This window comes from Budorcas taxicolor, chromosome 16, assembly GCF_023091745.1.
Source record: "Budorcas taxicolor isolate Tak-1 chromosome 16, Takin1.1, whole genome shotgun sequence".
NCBI classification, from domain to species: domain Eukaryota; kingdom Metazoa; phylum Chordata; class Mammalia; order Artiodactyla; family Bovidae; genus Budorcas; species Budorcas taxicolor.
In genome coordinates this window covers 53252120-53279486 of record NC_068925.1, presented here as the reverse complement: position 1 = coordinate 53279486, position 27367 = coordinate 53252120, and the positions used below count along the sequence as shown (strand labels likewise).

At 48.7% G+C, this 27367-nt stretch overlaps 1 protein-coding gene across 1 annotated transcript in view; it reads left to right on the top strand.

Annotated features, from left to right (window-relative positions):
- KAZN (kazrin, periplakin interacting protein) overlaps positions 1-27367 on the top strand; it is a 1324556-nt gene that overhangs the window by 1270158 nt on the left and 27031 nt on the right. Inside the window, exons 10-11 of the mRNA XM_052653947.1 lie at positions 87-210; positions 26833-27038. Of these exons, the coding sequence (XP_052509907.1) occupies positions 87-210; positions 26833-27038 (330 nt within the window). The remainder of the gene's footprint in view (positions 1-86; positions 211-26832; positions 27039-27367) is intronic.

The following is a 27367-nucleotide window of genomic DNA, read 5'->3' as shown; positions in this document are numbered from 1 at the left end:
CCCCCACCCCTCCCTGTCTTCTGCCCCAGCTCAGCTTTTCTTTGTTCTTCTCCCCGCCTCATCCATCATCTGGCCCGACTCCGCAGTCACTAGAGGATCTTGAAGACCAAAAACGGAAAAAGAAGAAAGAGAAGATGGGATTCGGCTCCATCTCGCGTGTCTTCGCCAGAGGGAAGCAGCGGAAGTCCCTCGACCCCGGCCTCTTTGATGGTACCGCCCCTGATTATTACATAGAGGAGGACGCGGACTGGTGATACCCGCCTCCCTTCGCCTGCTGCCCGGCGGGCGTGTCTGTGCGTGTGGACGTGCGTGCGAGCTGGGGGGTGGGGTGGGGGTGGGCTGTGCGGCTGGGCGTGCGTGGTGGTGCGTGTGTGCGCGATCTCTCGCACACGTGGGCGCGGGTGTGGCCGAGCCTGCTCGCGTGGGCCCCTCCCCTGCGTCGTCACCTCTGTAATTGATGTACATACTACAACCGTGTGTGAACATGTCAACTCTCTGTTGTCCTCGGAGCGATACAGTTGTGTTGTTAATCTGGGTTTGTTTTTGTTCTTTTTCAATGTTTTTTTTTTCCTTCTTTTTGTTCGGTTCGTTGGGGGATTTTTTTGGTCCCTTTCCCTCCCTGCCTCCTTTTTATGAAACTTGAAAACTTGAAGGACTGCTGTGTATTTGTAAATAACAAAACTATTGTGCCCTCTGTGCTTGTAAATGTCCCTCGTCCAAACTGCTACTTCTGGAGCCCGTCTCCCCGAGGATGTGGTCTGTTTTTGATGTCCCCCCCCCCCAACCCCACTCTGCCCCCTACTCCCTCCAGTGTGAACGCGTGGGACCAGACCCTTTCTCGGGCACACCCAAGTCACTTTAACCCCAAAAGGCCATCGTCATCAGGGTAAGGTCCACTCTCCACAGAGACTTGCAAGCCTGGCCAAGGGGCCCTGTCCTGGCTCGGCTTGTCAGAGGCCAAACGGGCTCTTTTTAATGGCCTGCCAGTTTTTAAATTGCGTTGCCGTTTCTTTCTTTACGGGGAAAAGAAAATTGTTCCGTTTAATTTATTTGCACAAATGCAGAAGACTTATTCTAGCTAAATTATTACATAAATATTGGAATGTATATTTTTCCACAGGGGTGGGCGGGAGGCGGGTTCTCTGTTGATTTGTCTGTTCTATGATCATGCTGCTGCCAAACTGTGCAAGGTAGAGTTTAGGGTGGCCGGAACCCAGGGACCATTGGATTTCCAAGCTTGCTTTTTTCTGTTGTTCTTCTTCTCTCTCCCCCATTGTCCCGCCCCTGCATGGAAAGTGCGCTCCGCCTTTCTCACACCTAGAGCTCTCTCCAGGCCTTTCTATACATATTTATTTATCTGAAAGAGCACTGACCTCAGTGAGCAGAGCGCCTGATGTCGTGGTCACCTTCTCTTGGGTCTGTGTTTTGAGAGAGGCTGAATACAGGGAAAGACAGCCGACTGCATGACCACAGGGTAGGACCCCAGGGACACTCGGCCCAAGTGGGTTCCCCAAGGGTCCTGGAGCAGCCCCCATTCCTCCCTGCTGCTGTCTCTCTCTCATCCTTGGTTGATTCTGCACATGGGCCAGGCAGGTGTCATGGGGGAGGCACCCATCTCAAGGGGGAGGGCTGTTGGAGACACAGCGTCCAGCACCTCTGCCCTCCCTATTCTGGTTGGTTCCTCCACCCACACCTCACGGAGCCTCTTGGGATTCCTCAGGCCCTGTCCACCAGCCTGTCACAGCAGCTTGAACCCACTCACCCCAGGAGAGAAGGGCTGGCAGAAATGCCTGCCTATTTGGGGAGCAGTGTTGGTCCTAGTGAGGCTTCACCAGCAAAGGAACTGTGAGCATTGTAACACCAGGTGATGGAGAACATGTGAGCTTCTAACCCAGGGTCTCCCATGGCCTAAAACTAGCCTTTCCTTTTCTTCTGACCTGTGAATTCCCGCTCTGAACCACCTTAACTACTAACAGCTCAGTTCACACACCCTCTAAACAGTAGTTGCGCTTTCTGCTAACTGTAACGTTTGCAACTCTTACCAAGAAACAAAGAGATTTTTAAATGCTGAAGCATCTCTTATCAGAAGGGATAGGATATTTTTTCCAAAGTCTCTAAAACAGAAAAGCCCCAGTCGGCTGCTCCCTTTCCTTCTGACCTGATGGGGTTGGAAAAGGTATCTAAAGTAGGCAGGGTACCTACTAAGGATCTTTCTGGGCTCTGTTGGCTGAGCCATTTCACCGAGCCTGGCGGCAAGGGAGAGCAGCTGGAGCGAGAGAGATTTTAGGAAATGCTTTTCTCCCCCCATGAATTTTTTTTTCTTTTGGTTGATTTTTATTGTTTTGCCCTTTACTTACAAGAAAATATGGTTGCAACCCCTCCTGGTAATAATGATTTAGTAGTTCCTTTTCATTTCAGTTTTTGTAAATTAGGAGATAATTCTAAGAGTTACTAAGGATGATTTATTTAAGAGAACTACGTCAAATAGCGAATGAGTTATGGGTAACATTAGATGAAAATAACCTTTCCCGTGGGAAAGGTTTCTTGAAGGCATGGATGCAAATATAAAATATAAACAAAAAAAATCTAAATAAAGCTTATTTTAAAATATGATCGAATTCTATGTTATTTGATTGCTTCTATCGTACTCCGGGTGGGAGGCAAAGCCCGGCATGACCTGCCCCTTGGAATTTCAGGGCTGGGTCCTGTGGGGGTGATGGGAGGGGCCGAGGAAAGCTGGCTGGATTCTGGGCCCATGGAGGGGCTGAGGCTGGGGTGGCCTCCCAGAAACATCTCATCTTTGCCACCCTGACTGTAATTTGGAGGAGCCATCAGCATCCAGGGCTGCCCGTGGTCCTAAAGCACCACCTCCAAGCCTGGCACCCTGACCCTGCATTCTCCAATCCAGTGGCCCCAGTCAGCTTTCATCTGCTTCCTTCTCCCCCCAGCGCTCCTTCAAAAGACCCAGAGCGGGGCCCTGTGAGTTTGGGGCACATTACTTCCTGCAGACCTCAGTGGGCCTCTGCATTGTCCTGACTTCCTGCCTTCCCTGGGAACTGAGAGGAGCTTGAGAGAGAAATTAAAGGAGCCACAGGGCTTCCCTAATGAAGCCAGAGTGGGCTGGGCTTTTCTGAGCCCCCATGAGACCGCCCCCAGATGCAAAACCCAGTCCTCCCACAATGAAAACTCTGCAGTATAGCCTGAGAAGAGGCCACCTGGATACCCCAATCCACAGTTGCAGCTATGCCTTCAGCCTCTGCCTCCCAACTTAAAAACAAATCCTCTCCAACAGTAAGACTGGAAGACTAGCCTTTTAAAACCCCCTTGCGTTTCTACCAGAAGAAAGCTCAAAGTACCATAAATGTATAGACCATGCCGAGAAGTTACAGAGTGCAAGACTGCCAGGAACTGAGGGGCATGTGCCCCAGTAGCTGTCAACCTGGCTGCACATCAGAATCACCTGCAGAGCTTTCAAAACAAAAAATGACCAATGCCAGGTGCTATATTGCTGAATCAGTGTGGTAAAACCTCCTCTGATACAGCCAGGGTTAAGAACCACTGGGCTTATCTGAGGAGCGCGAATGGCCCGAACACACATGCCACAGCTCCTCTCTCCCTGGTCTCAAAACAGACATCACTGAACAATTAAAGAGCCCTTCCCACCCAGCCCCAAATGACCTCTCATGGCTTCACTTTACAAAGCCTCCTACAGCCACTGCCAATCAATCAGCATTGGCATTCAAAGAGAAAGCCAATTTGCCTCTCAAAACTAACCCAACCCCCTACACTGAACAGATGAGGGAAAACTTGGCCCAGAAAGGAGCGATTTGGCTAAGATCCTTGCCATCGGTGTTGCAATACCATGGCCTTCTCAAGGGCCCGGCCACACCTGATTCAAATCCACATAGCTCTACTCAAAAGCCACACTCCCCTCCTTTATTAATCAGACCTTGCCCCAAAAGGTCCAACTTCAAACGTCACTGTATTAGTCAGAAGTTGGAGTAGGGCTGTCCCGTCTGCAGGATCCGTGGACAGCTGCACAGGTTGCGCACTGCATTACCACGTGGATGGTACGCAGTATGCAGCCTGCTCAGCCTCCTCAGCGGCCCTGCTGCGTGCTCTCCCACCCATGCTGGCAGGCTCCAACAGGCGCAACCCAATAGTAGTGATAACAGTAATAACATCTAACATTTGTCGGGCACTTACCATGGGCCAAGCTCCATGCTCCACGCTTGACATGTATTAACTCAGTTAACCCTCCATTGGCAATGGGAAAACAGGCAAAGTACATCATCTGGGATCAAGGAGCCAGGAAACAGAACTGGGCTTCCAACCTAGCAAGGCTGTAGTGCCCTGAACGACTCCTCTGAGTGGGCAGTGAGGGGCTGGGACCAAGCTCGGTGGGTGCCTCCAGTCCCTCTGCTGGGTCTGGTTTGAACTTGACTCCACCCCTACTTTCACCCACCAGTAGCCTCTGGCACAGCCTACCACTTTCCTGGCTTTTGTGACAGAGTCTATTTCTGTTCGTCTTTTTCTGCCAGGCCCAGAAAACGCACTTGTAGAGAGGGACTGGAGGAGAGGGCAGGACAGAAACGCACTGTGGTTCAGCACGAGCTCTCCATCTCAGGCAGGGCATGGCCTCCATCTGCCGTGCTATGAAACCCCTCTCTGTACCAGAGCTGCCGCTTCCTGGTGGGGACAAGGCGGTGGGGCGGACAGGAGGTCCCCTCCTGGCTACAGGAAGGCCCGGGGGTCCCAGGAGCCTCTCCCAACACCTGTGCGCAAGGTTATTGGGCAGCTGCTATGTGCGTCACTCAACCTGGGCTCCTGGGGAATCCAGGTGTAGTGGGACTGCAGGAGATGGCATCATCGGGCCTGTGACTATATGAATTTAAAAGTATCAACGGGCCCTCTCACCAAAAACTTGCATTTCCTCCCAAACACCCTACCTCCTCACTCATCTGCTCTGAACAAATGACTCAAGCTTTTTCAACTCAAACCCCATCAAGGGGCGCAGAACCTGCTATGTCCCCTGACTTCCCACCTGTGCCTAAGGAAAAAGAACCTGGTGCTAATGAAGAATCAAGTGGAAATAAGTATGATTAACTTCATAAGAGGATGCTGATGTGCTCAGTCGTGGCTGACTTTTTGCAACCCCATGAACTATAGCCCTCCAGGCTGGAATTTTCCAGGCAAGAATACTGGAGTGGTTTCCACTTCCTTCTCCTATTATAAGAGAATAGGTTCATAATTTTATAATATAAAAGAATGCCCTGTAAGCTTAAAAATAACTTAGGGGTTTGATCTTGACCCAAACGTTAGAAGTTGTTGAAATATCGAAGTCATAGCACATCACCAGGGAAGTGTCACTGTATAGAGAGTTTGAGGGGATATATCCTGATGCCAGCTGGTGTATGGAGAACCCATACCTGAGCCACAACTGTGTGGTGCCTTAAAGCCCAGTTACCAAAAAATACGCAGATATGAACCCCTGCACTCTACCTCCCCAACAAACTGAATCCACAAGAAAATTATCCCAAGAGGATTAATCTCTTAAGAAGCAAGATTAGCAGCAACTGAAAACCTTGACCTTTCCTTCTTGAAAATGGCAGGACTCCTAGTCCCTAGCATGTCCCAAGGGGGAGCCTTTGACATTGTCAGAGCATCAGTCATGCTTCTGCATCAGAGTCCCTGGAAAACGCTGGCTGACTGCTTGCTTGCACTTCTGAGTTTCAGGCTCTGGAAATCTTTGACTGTTTTCTTAATGGGTTACCAGGCACTAGCAGTTAATTGCACCTAAACAAGAGAATCTAAGATGGCCTGTCTTGCTTCATCTGGAGGACCCTTGCAGGCCACCGGTGGGGCTGGGTCAGGCCAGGCCAGGCCTGGGTAATCAACTGCTCTAGCTCTGGACCAGCATCTGATTTCAAGCTAGTCGATTAACCTGTGAGCCTCAGTGTTCTCACCTGTGAAGTCTGTTTAACAACCCTTTCCTCCTTGTGGGCTCAGAAATGCCAGCTGATTGTGTTCTGGAGCCTCGAAAGCACTGGCCTCATGGCCTGTGTTTCCCAGGATTTGAATAGATTTAAGTTCAACCAGAGATAGGAAGGGCTTCCCTGGTAGCTCAGATGGTGAAGAATCTGCCTGCAATGCAGGAGACTTAGGTTCGATCCCTGGGTCAGGAAGATCCTCTGGAGAAGGAAATGGCAACCTACTCCAGTATTCTTGCCTGGAGAATCCCATGGACACAGGAGCCTGGAGGGCTACAGTTCAATGGGTCACAGAGTTGGACATGAGTGAAGCAACTGAGCACGCACGCACGCAAGGGTACCCCGGACTTCCCTGCCTACCCTCCTCCCCATCAGAGAGATATACAGGGGCCTCCCTGCTCAACCCTGGCAGAACTGGGAAGTGGGAGCCATTCTTGGGCCCCCCAACTTCTGAAAGCCTGCAAATTGAGGACTGGAGATCCTCCCAGAAGGCCAGGCACATTCCCCTGGATGAACCACAGCGAGACTGCATTGAACAATGCCACTCCCAGCTCACAATGCTTTACAGTTTACAAAGCCCTCTCACAGGCAGGCTAGGATCAAGGATAAGATGTAGATTCTGGGCAAACTCTCTGGGTGCAAACCTCAGTCCTGACATTTGCTACCTAGTGACCACAGGCAAGTTCCTTAACCAGGCTGTGCCTCAGTTTCTTCACCTGTACATAGGAACAGTAAGATATTGTCAGAGCGGCTGCAAATGAGTTACTATGTATAAAAGGCTTAGCCCAGGTAGCGATAAATGTTAGCCATAAAGATGATGTTAATGGTGACAAGGACAACCTCATTCTGGCCTCTCACCAGCCCTGTGACAGGCAGAACAGGCCCCTCTGTACACAAGCCAAAGCTTGGCCCAGGTTAGTTCAGCAACTCACCCCACCCACTAGGGCCCGCCCAGGTAGAGGGGTCGAGGGAACAGGAATCTGAGAGCCGAAAGGGCTCTTGATGGCCTCTCTCCTGCTCCCTTCACATCACAGCCAAGCATATAGCATCAGTGGCTGAGCCAGTTCTGGAACCCGAGGCTGCTGACTCCCAGGCCAGGGCCCCGAGCTGGTGCAGACCACAAGATTCAGCTGGAGAAAAAAAATATCCCTGGGTCAATAAGTTTTAGAGACAATGAAATGGCAACCCACTCCCGTATTCTTGCCTGGAAAATTCCCTGGACAGAGGAGCCTAGAAGGGTATAGTCCATGGGGTTGCAAAGAGACACGACTGAGCAAAGGAGCACAAAGTATATTCAACATGAACACTAGCTTTTCAAGGCTCTAGCAAGTGAAGAAAAATAGTTCACTGCTTTCCACGTCATGTTTCCCAAACTTAACTGAGCACAGAACGTCTTTCAACCTGGTTCCGTGGAGCACTCTGTGGGGCTGTCGGGATGGGTGGCTCCACAGCCCCCTTTATCCTGTGCTTGGAGATACTGAGTCAGTGGTCCTTTGCACCTGCTAAGTCGCTCAGTTGTGTCTGACTCTTTGCGACCCCGTAGACTGTAGCCTACCAGGATCCTCCATCCCTGGGATTTTCCAGGCAAGAGTACTGGAGTGGGTTGCCATTTCCTTCTCCAGTGGTCCTTTGGTGACCTCTAAACAGGCTTCCCAGGTAGCACAGTGGTAAAGAATCCGCCTGCCAGTGCAGGAGACACAGGTTAGATCCCTGGGTCGGGAAGATCCCCTGGAGGAGGAAATGGCAACCCACTCCAGTATTCTTGCCTGGGAAATCCTAGGGACAGAGGAGCCTGGTGGGTGATGGTGAGGGGGTTGCAAAAGAGTTGGACACGAGTTAGTGACTAAACGACAACAGGCAGACTCACTTCTGATGGTTTAGCCACGGAAGCCCCTGGGGCTCACGTGGGATCTCCATGAGGGACCTCTCTGGTGGTCTAGTAGTTAAGACCTCGCAATTCCAATGCAGGAGGCATAGGCTCAATCGCTGGTCGGGGACCTAAGATCCCATATGCCACATGGCACAGCCAAAAAAAGAAAAAAAGTGAGGTGAGGTAAGCTGGGCACAGGGCCAGGTGGAGTCAGAATCTTTCCTGAGCATCTCCTTTTCTCAGAAAGAAGCTGAGTCAGTGAGCAGCATCTGCAGAGGCAGAGAGGCCCCCACAGAGTGCCTGAGAAATTCCAGTTTCAGGTGTTCATTTTGCTGCCTTCCCAGGTGTAGACAGAGGAGCCAAGTCTAATGCCACAGGGCCCCGGGGCAGGGAGAGAAGTGCACACACCACCCTGACAGACATTTGGCCCACCTGCCCTGTCCCCGACCAGCTCTGAGCTGCCTAATTGCTTTCCCTGGGACAGGCCAGCAGGGCTGAAGTCACATCCAAACTGACCCCATGCCTGCCCAGGAACACCAGCTTCCTTCCTTGTTAGGCGGCAGATGTTTCTGGGGGTGGCATGGAGCCCGTGATAAGGAGGACCAGGGCCAGGGAGGGGAGAAGGCCGACTCTGTCAGCTGTCACCACAGGGACCAGCACTCTGGTGACAGACGAGGAAGCTCTCTGCAAGGCAGAGGAATCTGAGGGCTGTCTGCAAACCGAGGGTCAGAGAGTGCATCTTGGGACGGTGAATCATTCACAGGGCCCCTCCATCTCCTCACACATGTTTAAGAAACACAGATTCACTTTAGTGACAGCCTGAACCAGCAGAATTGATCAAAACCAAGTCATTGCCGGGGGCAGGGATGAGGGGTACTTCCTTGGCGGCTCAGACAGTAAAGAATCCGCCTGCAATGCGAGAGACCTGGGTTCAACCCCTGAGTTGGGAAGATACCCTGGAAGAGGGCATGGCCACCCACTGCAGTATACTTGCCTGGAGAATCCCCATGGACAGAGGAGCCTGGCGGGCTACAGTCCATGGAGTCCCAAAGAGTTGGACACGACTGAGCAACTAAGCACACACACAGACAAGCCATTGGGGAGAGGAGTCGAGGAAAGACCAAGTTTTGGAGCCAGATCTTTGGGTTTGAGTCCAGAGCTGGCACTCAGCTGTGTGACCCTAAGCCAGTCCCTCAATCCCTCTGAACCTCAGTTTCTCCCTCTGTAAAATGGAAATCAGACTGCCTACCTCACAGGGCTGTTACAAAGATGGACTCAGAAGTGGGTAAAAGCATCTGGCATATGGCAGAGCTCGACTTTCCCCATCTGTAACATGGGCCTCTGGGAACCTGTGTCCACTTTCGGGTGAGGACACAGTCCATTCCCAGCCAGGTGTCACGAAGCACCAGGCAGCCAGTCCTGATGGGGAGGCGAGTGCAGTGACCGCTGCTGTCTGCTCTGAGCGTCTCCGCAGCAGTTTCTGAGTGACAATGATGAGGACCCACCTCTGTGAGCACCCTCATGGCCAGCCCTGTGCTGGGCTAACACCTGCCCCCTCCCGTCGAGTCTAAAGGAAGCAGTCATGCCGGGCTCCAGTGCTTCCAAAGCGCCTGGTTTTTCATGAGAAGCCAAAAATGTCATATGATACACCCCAATTCTTTAATATCAGCATCTACTTTTCTTTTAAGTTTAATGTCCTTGGTGTGTGCTCAATTGTGTCCAACTGTTTGCAACCCCATGAACTGCAGCCCACCAGGCTCCTCTCTCCATGGGATTTTATAGGCAAGAATACTGGAGTGGGTTGCCATTTCCTGCTCCAGGGAATCTTCTCAACCCAGGGAGCAGACTGAGTATCTCACATCTCCTGCACTGGCAGATGAGTTCTTTACCACTAGCAGCACCTGGGTATCCTTTGAAAGTGAAAAGTGAAAGTTGCTCAGTAGGGTCTGATTCTTTGTGACCCCATGGACTATACTATACAGTCCATGGAATTCTCCAGGCCAGAATACTGGAGTGGGTAGCCTTTCCCTTCTCCAGGGGATCTTCACAAACCAGGGATCGAACCCAGGTCTCTTACATTGCAGGCAGATTCTTTTACCAGCTGAGCCACAAGGGAAGCCCACGAATACTGGAGTGGGTAGCCTATCGCTTTTTCAGCAGATCTTCCCAACCCAGGAATCAAACCAGGGTCTCCTATTGAGCTATGAGAGTATCCTTTGGGGGGAAAAAATTCCATGACCTCAATATATCTCCAGACCACTGGCTCCACCCCCTCCCATCTGGACTCTCTGTGGACTGGTCCAGTGTTGACAGTCCTCGTCTTTCCCCTTGGCCAGAGAGTTCCTGGGCCTGCCTGGTCATAGATCCCCATTTCATTGGCCCATATCCTCCTTCACCAGAGGGCCTTCCTGCCCATCTCTCCCTGAGCCGCCAGGCAGCAGGGGGACCAATCATTTCTGACCCCAAGAAGTGTCCCCAGGGCTTGGGGTGTTTGGGGAGTAGCAGGGGAGCTACCCTCAGAAGCCTGGAATCAGCACAGGAATCCTGGGGCCCCGGAGGCCAAATATGGCTGGCAGGACTCGGAGTCAGACCACCTGCAGCCTGAGTGCCCAGCCAGACCACTAGACCATTTCTCACGGGCTTGGCCGGGCTCGTGGGACTCGGAGATGGAGAGGGTATGGGGGAGGGAGTGCTCCACCTTCAGGTGAAGGCGCTGATGAGCCTCACAAAAGGGTCACTCCTTGCTCTCCCAGAAATCCTAGCAGGATGCACAGTCATCAAGGTGGACACAGCTGTAACCCCGAGGCCCGGGGATATGGAGAGGGGTCAGGCTGAGGACTGAGGCCAAAGACTGGCTTCTGGGGGTGGTGGGGGTGGGGTGTATGGGCCGAGATGGAAGCTGGGAGAGGAAAGTACTATATGACTTGCTGACTTTCACTGAGGGCCCGCCACAGAGGCACTTCACATGCACTCATTGTGTCATTCAACAAACACTGGGGGACCACTGTCTATGTGCCAGGCCTAGGGCTGAGGGCTGAGGGCTGAGGATGCAGACGTAAACGGTGAGATCATTCTAACATAGCCCTCACCAAAATCATATGAAGTGTGTGTTACTGTCTCAGCCTTACAGCTGAGGAAACTGACGCCCCAAGGGGCAACATTAACAGCCCAAGGAGGTGTAGTCAGCAATGGAACAAGGCTAAGAATTGGGGTCCAGCAGACTATTGCCCTACACCATTTTCCAAGTAGATATGAGTGAATCTGATAAAACCATGAGCCTTTAGAACAATTATAGTCCTAGAGGGAGGCAGAGAAGGGGTGTCACAATTAAAGGAGTTCATCTAAGCAGGGAGAGGCTCACTTCCCCAAATGGGTGGAAACTTCCTAGGATACTCTGCCTTGTGCCAAGGCTCCGGCTAAACATACTGATGGGCTTGAACGGGGTGTCCGTCCACAGTGAGCATGGTGGCCGCCAGCCCTGGATACAGACACCCCCAGGAATCGTGTTTCAGGATGCATGAGGAATGGCCTGACCAGCATCAGTTTTCTCCTTGACATTTTCTGTAGCATCTTAAGTTGCGAGAAGGCCCGCAAAATGAACCTTACCAAAGCACTCTGTTTTGAAAGAAATTAAACAGATACTCGGAGAAGGCAATGGCACCCCACTCCAGTACTCTTGCCTGGAAAATCCCATGGACGGAGGAGCCTGGTAGGCCGCAGTCCACGGGGTTGCTAGGAGTCGGACACGACTGATTGACTTCACTTCCACTTTTCACTTTCATGCAGTGGAGAAGGAAATGGCAACCCACTCCAATGTTCTTGCCTGGAGAATCCCAGGGACCAGGGAGCCTGGTGGGCTGCTGTCTCTGGGGTCGCACAGAGTCAGACACGACTGAAGCGACTTAGCAGCAGCGGCAGCAGCAAGCAGACACTACATAGCTCAGTTGGTAAAGAATCTGCCTGCAGTGCAGGAGACCTGGGTTCGATTCCTGGGTTGACAGGATCCCCTGGGAAAGGAAATGGCAACCCACTCCAATATTCTTGCCTGGAAAATTCCACGGACAGAGGATTCTCGCAGGCTATAGTCCTCAGGATCACAAGAGTCGGACACAACTTAGCAACTAAACCACCACTCTTAAATGTCTTTCCTGTTCCTATTGGCCTTGGGGCAAGAAATACAGTTGCTCACCACTGGGGCAAGAAATTTCCAGGAGGCAATTGCAAGGCATTTTGAGGAGGTAGGGGGTTGGAAAGGTGCATTATTCAATGAGGATGATCCCAAAGGAGGCATCACCTCCAAATGCCACACCCAAGTGGGAGGTTCATGGATCTGACTCAGCGGTGGTCCCCCATCCCAGCAAGTGAATGGGTGGGCCAAAGCAATAATCACTGTCCCTGGGGCTCATGGAAGCAGGCTGAGCAGAGAGGTCCTGAGGCCTGAAGGGGAGATGAGAGGGTCAGTGAAGGGAAGAGGCCGATCTATTAGGGGGTCCTCAGACCCCACAGCTATCCATCACTCTCCAAGTATCCACTTCCCCCAGCTTTGCCTCCAAGAACTGCACAGACGCAAACGTGCACTGTCCCTACATGGACACGTGGATAGGAACTCTCCTCCTGCCCATGGCCTCTGCTCAAAGAGCCCCTTCACTTTCCACAGAATTCACCTTTAAGGCCCACTCACCCATAGAGAAGTTGGCCAAGAAAGCAGGGTGGAAAAGAGGATTAACTGTGGGAATACACGCAGAGGCCAGCAGCCAGCTGGTGAAAGCAAAACAGAGGAGAGAAGCCCTCTTGTCTTCTGAGATGGCCCACGCCCTACGGAGTATGCAGAATAAACCTGCTTTCACTCCACTTCGGCTCGCTAGCGAATTCTTTTCTGCATGAAGCCAAGGGCCCTCATGTATGGTGGCCCGTCCCAGGGACTCACCTGAGACATGGGATATGACCATCCTCTCGCGTTCCCTTTTCCTGCAACAGTAGTATCATGGTCATTTCCTGGAGCAGAACACAGAAGACATAGGTGTTTCAGGAAACTCGGAGTGGCCTGCCCTGTTGTAGTGATCAATTCTTTGAAGTTCTAGCAAGTCCAACTTCCGCTTTTAGGGTTTCAGGAAAAGGGCACTTTTGGTTCTCAGGGATGTCAAATCAGGAAGGTAGGAGGGGAGAAAAAAAAAAAAAAAGGTGGGGTGGGAGACACCAGTTGCAGATTAGACTCTAAGAAGGACTTCTCTCCCAAATGTGAGCACTCTTCAGCATGACAACAGGCTAGCAAGGAAGAAAAAGGAACATTATAGTACTTGTTTTTTTTAAAGCATACAGCAGTTGTCATTGGATCATAGTACATTTGCCTTCCTCGGACCTCTTCTGAGCACCTTCCTCCAAAGTAAAATTGGGAAATACTTGCCTAGCACATACCTGGGAAATGAGCGTAGAGCAGGGTGGAGCCTTGTCAACTCAACAGGTGCCCTGCTGTCTGGGAAAGTTCTTGGGGTGTGGGGAGGAGGGGCTGGCAGGAAGCGTGGCTGGAGGAGGATGTCCTCCAAGCTGGGGACAGGGACTTGTGGGGCTATACTGTGAGCATAGCCTACATCCTTGCTGGGCAGCAGCATCACAGATGAGGGGGAAGAGAAGTATTTGATTTTTTTAAGCAGAAAGTAGTTGTCATGGGTAAAAACAGAGCTCTGGGATTTCTCAGGGTACCTCATGGGTTAGTATATTTGAAGAGACACTTGGGGAGAAAGGGCTATCAGCTCTTAGTTCAGGGCCTCCAATGGCCTGCTTGGCTGTGGGGTCGGGGTGCTGGGGGCGGCCCACTCAGGGTCCTGCCATCATTCTAGCAGCTGCACAGTTAGTGACTCGATGCCATTTAGACCACACTGTGTGGTCCTGGCAGCCCAGGCTCAGGAGGCCTGACCATTGCACCTACCATCTCATAGGAGCTGTGACCGAGGGCTTGGGGAAAGCCCATCCAATGCAGTGGCCATTATCAGGACATAAAATGTCACTATTTCACATTATAATACAGTGTTTAAAAAATGAGAATTCAGTGTTTGGCTTGAAAAGTGCTGACAGGGACTCCCCCATTACTGCCCAAGGGCAGGGAGTTTTAACTGGAGTCCGCTGTCTGAGCAGGGCTGGCACAAGGATGGGAGGGGCCCAGGGTGGAAGAATGGGGGCACTGCCAGCAGCCACACCACATGCTCACTGGCCTCTGGTGGGTGGAGGCCAGGGATGGTGCTGAACACAGGACAGCCCCCATGACAAGGATTGGTCCAGTCTCAAATGTCATTCAATACTGCCAAGGTTATCTAGACAAACGGTGCTGATGAACGTACTTGCAGGGCAGGAATAGAAACACGGATATAGAGAAAACAGACTTGTGGACACAGCAGGGGAAGGAGAGGCTGGGACAAATCGACAGAGTAGCACTGCCACATACACACTGCTGCAGCTGCTACTGGTTAGTCACTAAGTCATGTCTGACTCTGTGACCCCATGCTCCTCTGTCCATGGGATTTCCCAGACAAGAATACTGGGTGTGGGGTGCCATTTCCTTCTTCAGGGGATCTTCCTGACTTAGAGATCATATCATCGTCTCCTGCGTGGCAGGTGGGGTTTTTGTTTTGTTTTTACCACTGAGCCACCTGGGAAGCCCCATATAAACACTATCTTGTGTAAAATAGAAAGCTAGTGGGAAGCTGCTACAGGGATCTCAGCTTGGTGTTCTGTGATGACCTAGAGGGGTGGGATCTCGGGGTGGGAGGGAGGCTCAAGAGGGAGGGAATATATGTATACTTACAGCTAATTCTCGTTGATATATAGCAGAAACCAGTCCAACATTATAAAATGATTATCCCTCAATTAAAAGTAAAGAAAAAAAATGTTGTTAAAATACTGCCAAGGTTGAGAGTTCCTGAGACCATGTGTACATTTAAAGAACTACAAGCATCTTAAGGTGGCCTCGAGGGGGTGGGGCTGGCAGAAGGTCAGTCAGAGAGGGAGACCTGCTCCCTCCCTCACCTCCCCCTCCCTCCTCACCTCCCACCCTTCCTGCCTTCTTTTAACCGAAGTGTACAGAGCTCCTTCCGTTTCAGGCAGCTGAGCTCACAGAGCTTCATAAACTGATTTCCAACCCATGTCCAGTGGCATCATGTGGGCAACTGAAATTGGCCACAGTGGGCATATTTACATCACAGAGATGGGCAAACATGCTATAAACCAAAGTGCTTTTTAAAAATATGAGACCTGCTTGTTACACATTTACCAGCACAACACTAACTTGGGTCCTTACTAGGAATCAGGGATACCCAGGGAACAGACTGGGCTCAGCTCCTGTCCTTGTGGAGTTGATATCTAGTGGGAAGTCAGACATTCTTCAAACAATTCAGTTCAGTTCAGTTGCTCAGTCGTGTCCGACTCTGCAACCCCATGAATCGCTGCACACCAGGCCTCCCTGTCCATCACCAACTCCCGGAGATTACCCAAACTCATGTCTATCGAGTCAGTGATGCCATCCAGCCATCTCATCCTCTGTCGTCCCCTTCTCCTCCTGCTCCCAATCCCTCCCAGCATCAAGGTCTTTTCCAATGAGGTGGCCAAAGTATTGGAGTTTCAGCTTTAGCATCAGTCCTTCCAATGAACACCCAGGACTGATCTCCTTTAGGATGGACTGGTTGTATTTCCTTCAATTACGTAACTGTTAATGAACTTCAGCTCTGAGAAGTGTAGGCTCAGTGTCTGGGATAATCAGAGCTTGTGTGAGCACAAGTGTGGGCTGGGGGCTATGGAGCGGGTGTATGTTTCAGGGGGTGACTGGCCTCGGCTAGGTGACCTGGAAGAGGTAACATTTAAATAGGGCCCTGACGGCTTTGTAGGCAGATTAGACAACAACAGATCACCTTTCGGGCAGAGACGGCAGCAGGCACAGCCAATTAGGTATGAGGGCTAGAAAAGGCAGGAGGACTGAGGAAGTATTCCTAAGAAGCCCAGGGAGGGATGAGAGACTGAGGAGAAGCTGATCAAGTTGGCAAGGGTGGGCCACACAGAGCGCTGTTATATAAGGAACTTGGGTTTTATCCAGGCAGCTGGTGAAGGGTGTTGAGCAGAAGAGATCCCTGGGTAGATTCAAATTAAAAACAAAACTAAATTGTCCCTCCCTTTCCTATAGCTTTGGGGTTTACCGCCACTAATGGCATTAAGCATCGCCATGAACCAGGCCTGGGTAATAAAGAGATGGATGGGTCTGCCCTCTGACTTAGGGATTTCCTTTGGGCAGGGCAGGTGAACAGACCCATGCACGTGGCGCCAGCAAAACAGGAAGAATTCTGGGTGGACAGTGCCCATCGCAGGAGGGATGTCCATTTGGGCAGTGAGGGGGAAAGCGCACTCTGAAGGATCTCCCTCTACAAAAACCACTAAATCTGAAACAAAACATACTTTGTAACACATCACTGGCCTCATCAAAATTCCCAAGGCACTTCCATCTGAAAACAAAAGGCCGTGATCTAATACCAGGACCAGAGCAGTGAGCAATAACCAAATGCAAACACTGGGGCTTGTCCTAAGGACAGATGCTGACATCAGGACCAGTGACAGGGGAGTAAGCCTTGCTGTTGCTGTTCAGTCACTAAGTCACGTACAGTGCTTTGTGACCCCATGGACTGCAGCACGCCAAGCTCCTCTGTCCTCCACTAACTCCTGGAATTTGCTCAAATTTATGTCCATTGAGTCAGTGATGCTATCTAACCATCTCGTCCTCTGCAGCCCCCTTCTTCCTTGGGATGTGGCAAAGTGAAGCATCAGAACGTGCAACTCTTATCCTCCTAGGGCCTCTGACAGGGAGTGAAGTGGTCCCCGCTCCCAGGTGTCATCCCCACTCCCTATCTCATCCCCACCCCGGCAGAAGCAATGTCCATCCTCTCTGGAGGAAAACATTGTTATTTAGAAGCCAGAGATTCCCATAAGATCAAATATGAGTTCATGCATGAGAGTCAGCAGAAAGATTAATAAACAGCAATCTGGACCCTCCAAGCCCTTTCAGACACAGTAATTATCAACATCATGGTAATGTGCATGCAATAGTTAAGATTAAATATTTAAGGAAATCTAAAAAATCATAGACCTGAACAAACAACATGAGACTATCTGGGAAGACCAGGCAAAGTCAAAAGAGAACCAAATAGAAATTTTAGAAATTAAAAATATATATAGCTGGTAACATTTTAAAAAAAAGGATTTACTAAACAGCAGACTAAATAGCTGGAGAGAGACTATTAAAAATGGAAAATAAGTCTAAGGAAATTACCCAAATGCAATACAGAGAGAGAAGTTGATGAAACCCATAAAGGAGAAATCTGGTCTGTAGCAATAGCCACCAGCCACATACAGCCATGTAAACTTATATTTGAATCAATTACAATTAAATTTATAAGTCAGTTCCCCAGTTGCACTAGCCACATTTTAAGTGCTCATAGCCACATGTGGTTAACAGCTGTCATACTGGACAGTGTATATTACAGGCAGACCTCAAAGATGTTATGGATTGGGTTCCAGACCACCACAGTAAAGTGAATACCACAATAAGGCAAGTCACATGATTTTTTTGGTTTTCCAGTGCATATAAAAGTTATGCTTACATTGTACTGTTTTCTATTAACTGTGCAATACCATTCTGTCTAAAAAAAAAAACAGTGTACATACCTTAATTTATAAATACTTTATTGCTAAAAAATGCTAACTGTCATCTGAGCCTTCAGCAAATGGTAATCTTTTTGCAATAGTAACATCAAAGATCCCTGAGCACAGATCACCATAACAAATGTAATAATGAAAATGTTTGAAATATCAAGGGAATTGCCAAAATTTGACAAAGAGATATGAAGTGAGAAAATGTTGGAAAAATGGTGCCAATAGACTTGCTTGACACAGGATTGCCACAATCCTTCAATTTGTAAAAAATGCAATATTTGTAAAGTGTAATAAGGCAAGATATGCCTATATGCAACATTTCCATCATCAGAGAGGTTTCTGTTGGACAGACTAGGTTGTCAGATAGGGAAGAAAGTCCATCCCAGAAGGAGATCAAACAGAATGGAGAAGAGAAAGAAGTAATGGTTGAGGGATTTCCTTAGAGGTCCAGTGGTTAAGACTTCACCTACCAATACTAGTAGTGTAGGTTCAATTCCTTGTCGGGGAACTAAGATCCCACATGCCTTGCAGCCAAAAAAAAAAAAAAAAAAAAAACAAAACCATAAAACAGAAGCAATATTATAACAAATTCAATAAAGACTTTTTAAATGGTCTTTTAAAAAAGAACTGTAATAGTCTGTAAAAAGACTCTAAAAATGGTCTTTTTTACAATAAAAAAATCATAAAAAATAATGGTTGAGAATATTCAAAAACAAACCCACTGATGCAGGAAGCACAATTTATATAAATCAGGGTGGATGAAAAGAAATCCACATCTAGCCATATCATAATGAAACTGAACAAAAAAGACAAAGAGACAATCTGAAGAGTAGCTACCAAAAGAACAATCAAACTGGAGCCAACTTCTCTTTAGCAAAAAGGAGAGAGATAGTCGAGTAATGTCTTCCAAGTGCAAAGGAAAAAACTGTCAACCTAAAACTGTGTACCCAGCAGAACTCTTTAGTAACAAGGGTGACATACAGACTTTTTTCATATAAACAAAAGTCGTAAAGGCTTACCAACAAAAAGCTCTTTATGGAGGAAATTTTCAAACATATTCTTCATAAATATGAATATACCTCTTCCTAGAAGTGAGGTCTGAGACATAAGAAGGAATGATGAACAAAGAAACTGGTAAGCATGTAGGTTAATTATTTTAAGCAAGTATTACTGATACAAAGTAATCATGATGACAGCATCTAAAGTGTGTGTGTGTGTGTGTGTGTGTGTGTGTGTGTGTGTGTGTGCTCAGTCATGTCCGATTCTTTGAGAGCCCACGGACTGTAGCCTGCCAGGCACCTTTGTCCACGGGATTTTCCAGGCAAGAATTCTGGAGTAGGGTGCCACTCCCTTCTCCAGGGGATCTTCCCAACCCAGGGATTGAGCCCAAGCCTCTTGGTCTCCTGCACTGGCAGGCAGATTCTTTACCACTAGTGCCACCTAGGAAACCCATAATGTCTAAATTAGAGCTGCTGTTGTTTGTTGTTTGGTTTTTTTTAAGGATGGAATTAAAATATTGGACATGGTAGTATAAGTCAGGAAGAATGATCAGAATTAATATATTTTTAATAATTCTTACTATTTAGGAGAGGGCATTAAGATATTGATCAATACACAGTATTTTAGAAGGTTCTAGAACATCCATAGACATCAGAATCTCCTGGAGGCCTGTTAAAACACGGATCTCTGGCTCCCACCCTCAGAATTTCTGTTCCAGGAGATCTGGGGTGGGTTTCTAGAATTATCATTTCTAACAAATTCCCAGGTGTTGCTGCCACTACTGGTCCAGGCACCACACTTCAAGAACTACTGAACCCAAAACAATAGTTTTGGAAATAGGGTGCTTAATTTCCAAACCAACAGAGGGGTGTCAAATGAAATCAGAAAACAAACAAAACTTTTCCATCCAGACCAGCTTTGCCCAGTAAAAATATAATGCTAACCACATTGCCACATTAACATTATGTGGTTTTAGATTTTTCTGGTTCAGTTCAGTTCAGTCGCTCAGTCATGTCCAACTCTTTGTGATCCTATGAGTTGCAGCATGCCAGGCCTCCCTGTCCATCACCAACTCCTGGAGTTCACTCAAACTCATGTCCATCGAGTCGGTGATACCATCCAGCCATCTCATCCTCTGTCGTCTCCTTCTCCTCCTGCCCCCTGTCCCTCCCAGCATCAGAGTCTTTTCCAATGAGTCAACTCTTCTCATGAGGTGGCCAAAGTATTGGAGTTTCAGCTTTAGCATCAGTCCTTCCAAAGAACACCCAGGACTGATCTCCTTTAGAATGGACTGGTTGGATCTCCTTGCAGTCCAAGGGACTCTCAAGAGTCTTCTCCAACACCACAGTTCAAAAGCATCAATTCTTCAGCGCTCAGCTTTCTTCACAGTCCAACTCTCACATCCATACATGACCACTGGGAAAACCATAGCCTTAACTAGATGGACCTTTGTTAGCAAAGTAATGTCTCTGCTTTTGAATATGCTATCTAGGTTGGTCATAACTTTCCTTCCAAGGAGTAAGCGTCTTTTAATTTCATGGCTGCAATCACCACCTGCAGTGATTCTGGAGCCTCCAAAAAATAAAAGTCTGACACTGTTTCCCCATCTATTTCCCATGAAGTGATGGGACCAGATGCCATGATCTTAGTTTTCTGAATGTTGATCTTTAAGCCAACTTTTTCACTCTCCTCTTTCACTTTCATCAAGAGGCTTTTTAGTTCCTCCTCACTTTCTGCCATAAGGTAGATACATTAAAAAAGTAAAAAGAAACTGGTGAAACGAGTCTTAGTAATGTATTTTATTTAACTCAATATATCCCAAATATTATCTTTCAATATGTGATCAATTTTAAAAAGTATTAATGAGGCACTTTATTTATTTTTTTTGGTACAAAGTCTTCAAAATTCAGGGTGTATTTTACACTATCAGTTCAGTCCAGTTCAGTTCAGTCGCTCAGTCGTGTCCAACTCTTTGCGACCCCATGAATCGCAGCACGCCAGGCCTCCCTGTCCATCACCATCTCCCGGTACATCGAATCCATGATGCCATCCAGCCATCTCATCCTCTGTCGTCCCCTTCTCCTCCTGCCCCCAATCCCTCCCAGCATCAGAGTCTTTTCCAATGAGTCAACTCTTCGCATGAGGTGGCCAAAGTACTGGAGCTTCAGCTTCAGCTTCAGCATCATTGCTTCCAAAGAAATTCCAGGGTTGATTTCCTTCAGAATGGACGGGTTGGATCTCCTTGCAGTCCAAAGGACTCTCAAGAGTCTTCTCCAACACCACAGTTCGAAAGCATCAATTCTTCAGCGCTCAGCCTTCTTCACAGTCCAACTCTCACATCCATACATGACCACAGGAAAAACCATAGCCTTGACTAGACGGACCTTAGTCGGCAAAGTAATGTCTCTGCTTTTGAATATACTATCTAGATTAGTCATAACTTTTCTTCCTAGGAGTAAGAGTCTTTTAATTTCATGGCTGCAGTCACCATCTGCAGTGATTTTGGAGCCCCCAAAAATAAAGTCTGACACTGTTTCTACTGTTTCCCCATCTATTTCCCATGAAGTGATGGGACCAGATGCCATGATCTTATTTTTCTGAATGTTGAGCTTTAAGCCAACTGTTTCACTCTCCTCTTTCACTTTCATCAAGAGGCTTTTTAGCTCCTCTTCACTTTCTGCCATGAGGGTGGTGTCATCTGCATATCTGAGGTTATTGATATTTCTCCCGGCAATCTTGATTCCAGCTTGTGTTTCTTCCAACCCAGCGTTTCTCATGATGTACTCTGCATATAAGTTAAATAAGCAGGGTGACAATATACAGCCTTGACTCCTCAATGTAGACTGACCACCCTGCGGGTACCCAATGGCCACAAACAGTTTGTGGCTACAGCCCTGGACAGAGCGGGTCTAGACTGTAAGGGATGAGAGCCTGCAGAAGACAGAGGCCCCACACAGTCACTGAGTGCCCACGATATGCCAGACTCCAGGGTGAGCACTTTGTCCACATCATACATCATCTCCTTTCGTCCCCACATAGGCCTGTGAAATTAGCATTAGTATCACCTCAGATGGGGAATAGCAAGGCTGAGAAAACTTAAAACATTTCCCCAGGATCATCTGGCTAGCAAGTGGCAGAGCTGGGCTTCAAAGCCAGGTCTCTCATAGTCCACTGCCAACGTCGGAACCTCAGGGTTTCTATAAAGGATTTTCTGTAACAGTTCAGTTGCTCAGTCATGTCCGACTCTTTGTGACCCCATGAACCACAGCACGCCAGGCCTCCCTGTCCATCACCAACTCCTAGAGTCCACCCAAACCCATGTCCATCGAGTCGATGATGCTATCCAACCATCTCATTCTCTGTCGTCCCCTTCTCCTCCTGCCCTCAATCTTTCCCAGCATCAGGGTCTTTTCCAATGAGTCAGCTCTTCGCATCAGGTGGCCAAAGTATTGGAGTTTCAGCCTCAACATCAGTCCTTCCAATGAACACCCAGGCCAGATAGTAAATATCTTAGCCTTTTGGAACCAATCTGTCACAACCATTCAGCTCTGCTCTTTTAACAAGATGGCATGCATGCGTGCTCAATCATGTCCAACTCTTTGCAACCCCATGGGCTGTAGCCCACCAGGCTCCTCTGTTCATGGGATTATCCAGGCAAGAATACAGGAATGGGTTGCCATTTCCTCCTCCAGGGGATCTTGCCAGCCCAGGGATTGAACCTGTGTCTCCTGCACCGGCCGGTGGATTCTTTACCACTGAACCACCTGGGGAGCCCCAGTAGGACAGCAGCCTTAGACAATGTGTAAACAAATGAGCGTGGCTCTGTCCCAGTGGCACTGCATGCTAGAGGGCAGGATCTGGCCTTTGGGCTGCAGTCTGCAATCCCTGTGCTAGGCTAACACAACTGGGCCTCCAGAGGCCCAGGTCCAGGGAGACCTCAGTGACTAATGGCTGATGTTGGGTGGTATGTGCATGTGTCGGGAGTGTTTCGAAGGATGAGACCCTCTCTTTCCAGAACCACCATGGCCCTCCCAATGTTCAGAAGGATCCAGAATGGCTATGTTTTGGTGGCACCTCTTCAGACTCTGCCAGGGGCTCGGTCAGCCCCTCTAACTCTGTAGCCTCCACTGAGCTCCTGGCTATAAACATGAGTTATTCCCACTCTCAGGGCTGAGACAGAGGGGAAAGAAAGGCCAGGATTGATGGAATCCCAGACATAAAATCTGGCACCATAACGCCTACATTTTGGAAATTGCCTTTAATTAATGGTTTATGGCTACAAAGATTCCCTCCCCCCGCCAACCTTCATCCTTCTGTTGCATCTTCTCCCTGGTGATCAGTCCTGGGGATGGGAACAGGGAACGGGTGAAAGAGGAGGGCTAGTGAATAGCTGGTTTCTCAGAAACCAAAATGTGTGGTTTTGCTTATATGAACCCAGCTTGGCCTCTGGCATTCCTCGAGCCTGGACTCCATAAATAATGTGAATTGAAAAGCCAGCTCCCTGCACAGGCCTGAGGCCTGTTAGCTACAGAATCATCCACACACACTCACAAAAACACATCAAGTTCAGGAAAACACACACTCACAAGTGTGTACACACACATACACACACACCGGAAATTTGCTTTTTTATTTTTTTGGTCCACTTATCAGTCTCTCCTTCTTCCTGTTTATCTTGCTGTCTTTGTGTTCCGTGGCACTATTTCTTTTCCTGAAGTTCTGCTCTTTGAGTCTCTCTTCCGTTCTCTCTCCTGTCTTTCCCCTTCCCATGCCCTTTGATCTCCCCTACTTGGGGACACATAGCCAAGCTACACAAACACACCCCCAGCTGCCCACCTCGGCAGAGAATCCGAAAATCCTCCCCTCCCATCACAGACACCCCTGCCCCTCCCACCTGGACCAGGCTTGACACTAACCAAGACAATGAACTTCTGCCCAGGTGCAAGAAGTGCAATTAGGTTCCCTCCCTAAGCACCTGAGCTGAACTCAAACCACATTTCATCCCAGGAATACAAGGGGATGGAGGCAACTCTGCCAAATTCTAGGTGTAGCCAAAAAGATTGCCCAAGCCCCACGGTAGAGGCCCTTTATCACCAACAATAGCCACCTTGACTGAGTGTCTACTATGGCTTCATATTCAGAATTTATAATAATCACGTTACCCTAACAGGTAGATATTATTATTCCCATTTTATAGGTGGGAAAACTGAGGCTTCAAGAGGTAAAGGAATTTGCTTAAAACCAAAGTCTGTTCAACTCCAAAGCCTAGTCTCTTCCCGCATGCTCAGTCGCTTCAGTCTTGTCTGACTTATTGTGACCCTGTGGATTGTAGCCCTCCAGGCTCTTCAGTCCATGGGATTTCCCAGGCAAGAATACTGGAGTGGGTTGTCATGCCCTCCTCCAGGGGACCTTCTTGACCCAGGGATCGAACCCATGTCTCCTGTGTCTCCTGCGTTGAAGGTGGATTCTTTACCCCTGAGCCACTGGGGAAGCCCCGTCTCTTCCCACAGGGCTGGTCCAAATAGACAACATGGGTTGTGTCTTGGGATCTGGGATAACCAGACTCAGCCACATTTGGTCTCTCATCTCCCCAGAAACATGTAACAGAGACATGACTCCAATACAGGAATAAGGCAGAGCTTCTCAAGTCTAGCCAACAGGTGGACACACTGTTCGGATGCCAGTGGTCAGCAGCTGTATACCCCAACAGAGAGGCTTCCCTGCCAGTCAAGCCTGTCCTTGGGGGCCCAGCTCTAGCAGTGGAGGGAGGGGAACACCTAGGCTGAGGCCCCTTGCCAGGCAGGGACTTGGAGCCTCCCAGGCAGGGCTGCAGAGGCAGCTGCTGTTTCTGCATTCCCTGGTGCCATGGCAACAAGAGTGCTCAAATTGGTGACCTGCACAGAGTTTGTACCATCTGCTGTCTTCGGGGCTGGGGGTTGCAGGGTCACCTTATGTCTGCCTGAGAAAGGAAATATAGCAATGTGGCAATGACCTCTCACCCTTGTCTATGCAGTGTAGAAAGGCCCCATCAGCCCCACTGTCACTGAGTCCGAAGAGCAGCCCAGGGGAGGAGGCAGGCAGCAGAGAGCAGCATCATGACAACGTGCAGAGATGGACACTGAGGCACGAGGCACCATCTCTGCCCACCCTGCGTTAGGTCGCTCTGCCTGGCGCCCTGCTGGACCAGCCTGGCATCTCCCAGGCCAGGTGGCTGTGGGCCCCGAAGGGCTCTTAGCTGGGCAGTTAGGTGTTGGGGAGAAAGGTTTCAGTGGAGCTGGGATGAGGGAGGTGGGTATGGTAACCAAGCTGCAGTTCCCCAAGAGTCGTCCAAGGCATTTCAATGAAGGGAGGCAAGTGACTGGGGGAAAGGGTGTTGTGACTTGAAGAAGTAAGGTCTTTAGTCTGTGGGTTTCTTTTTTTTTTTTTCAATTTCAAAAATAATATAGCCAATGCAGAAAACTTGGAAAACAGAGAAATATGCACATACATCTGGCACACTCACAAGTTCATGACACACACATACATGTTCACACACAAATCATTGCTTTCCAGAGATAAAGACTTTTAGCATTTAACCATCTAATACAATGTAATATATGTATATATTATATAGATACAATTATTAGGATTCCCTGGTGGTTCAGACGGTAAAGAATCTGCCTGCCATGCAGGAAACCTGGGTTCAATCCCTGTGTACAGAAGATCCCCTGGAGATGGGAATGGCAACCCACTCCAGTATTCTTGCCTGGAGAATTCCATGGACAGAGAAGCCTGGCGGGCTACAATCCATGGGGATGCAAAAAGTCAGACACGGCTCAGCGACTAACACATGTATTATATGCACATTATATACATTCTCATACATATTTTAGCCTGGTTGGGATTATGTTGTACCTGCTATCTTGTACTGTGCTTTTCCATTTTGCAATAGATTGTGCACATTTTCTCATATAAAATATATTCCCATGACAGGTTTTTCAACGAACTGCCTATATGCCAACATACAAATGAAGTATCATTCATTCAGATTAAACTTTCACCCATAACCATTTATACTGCTTCCTAGTTTTTAAATGTTTCTATTTTTTCATTATAAATTTATATATGTTTATTATGGAACTTTAATGATACTTAGAGGTACAGCAGGAGGGAAATACCCTCATATAAACTCAGTAACTATAACACTTTTGTGCTTTCCACACTGATTGTTTTACTATTTGTCTGATTTGATGGCTATGTAATTTTTACCTAGTTATAATGGTGTATAATATACAATATAGGGTCCTTTCAAATCAGGCTTATTTTTTAATATTTGTCATTTCTCACAGTATTGAGTTTATCCATTTGGGTTTTCATTTAACCATGCTTTGGAAAAAGATTCTTTTCCCTTCTCTGTTGACTCCTCACCACCTGAACTTGGTATATTTATCAAGTGTTGATGCAGCTGACCGTGGATTGAGGAATGGGGCTGGAAAATGCTGGTAGAAAGACATTTTTGCCTGTGAGGGCCACTCCGGAAACACATTTCAGTGTACAGGAATAGAGCTGGTGCTCCATTTATCCTAAAAATATGAATCACCCAGTTGCCCAAAAATGACTGTCTCTGTGTTGTTTACAGTAGTGAAAAACGAGGGACGACCAGGCCCACCGACAGGAGGCAGGTGAAATAGATCATAGAGCATCCATTCCACGAATCCTGTGTGGTCAAAAGATATTACAGATCACTGCTGAGAAGGAGGCTTGTCCTTCATGGTGTAAATGAGAACAGCGTATTACAAAACGGGATGGACCATGTAAATGTGGGCATTTTGTGTGTGTGTTTTTTTCCAGTGGCTATAATGCTGTTTATTTTTTGATATGTAGTCAGATTAAGCACAGGTTAATAATACCAGTTTGTTCTTTTCAAAGCAAAGCGAAAGCCCCGTAGACTTTTTATTTATTTATTTACTTTTTAATTGGAGGAAGTGTAGGCATCTGTGTATCTCAAAGAATATTTAACTAAATACCAGCAGCTGCCGTCTCCGGGTAGCGTGGGTTTTGGGGTGATTCTGCTTTATTTTTATTCTTTTTTGGATTTTTAATTCTTTAAATTCTTTTCCTTTCAGAGGGCACAGATTACTACTGTACTGGGGGAGGGGCAGCGCAACAAAACAAAGCCATTTTGATTCTGAAAAGAACCTTATGGGGGGGGAAGACATGGGCGGCGGCACTCAGAGGGGCAGCCTGCCCCCCGCCCTGCCCCTCACCCCACTCCCCAGCACGGCCCTGTGTGCTTGTGTGTTGCAGACTCCGACAGCCAGTGCAGCCCCACGCGGCAGAGCCTGAGCCTGTCGGAGGGCGAGGAGCAAATGGACCGGCTGCAGCAGGTGGAGCTGGTCAGGACCACGCCCATGTCCCACTGGAAGGCGGGAACTGTCCAGGCCTGGCTGGAGGTAGTCATGGCCATGCCCATGTACGTCAAGGCCTGCGCAGAGAACGTCAAGAGTGGGAAGGTAGGACCCCCGTGGGGATTCTACCCGCACACCTCGCCCCGGCCACACACACACCAGGGTTACAGGAGCTGGCTGAACCGGATTCATGCTCCAGGGACTCCAGTAAATCACTGTCTCTCCAACAAGGTTCATAGCTCTTCTGAGCCTCAGCTTCCTCGTCTTTAAAATGGGACTAATTTTACCTTACCTGACTGGAGGGAGGCAGGGCTGGACTTGAGCACCTATTCAGTCCGTTCGGGGATTCCACCGCCTCCCTAGCAGCAGCCCTCTGGCGAGGGGCCTGCAGAGCTCTTCCCATTGCTCTGCCCGGAACGCCGGGAGGGATTCCT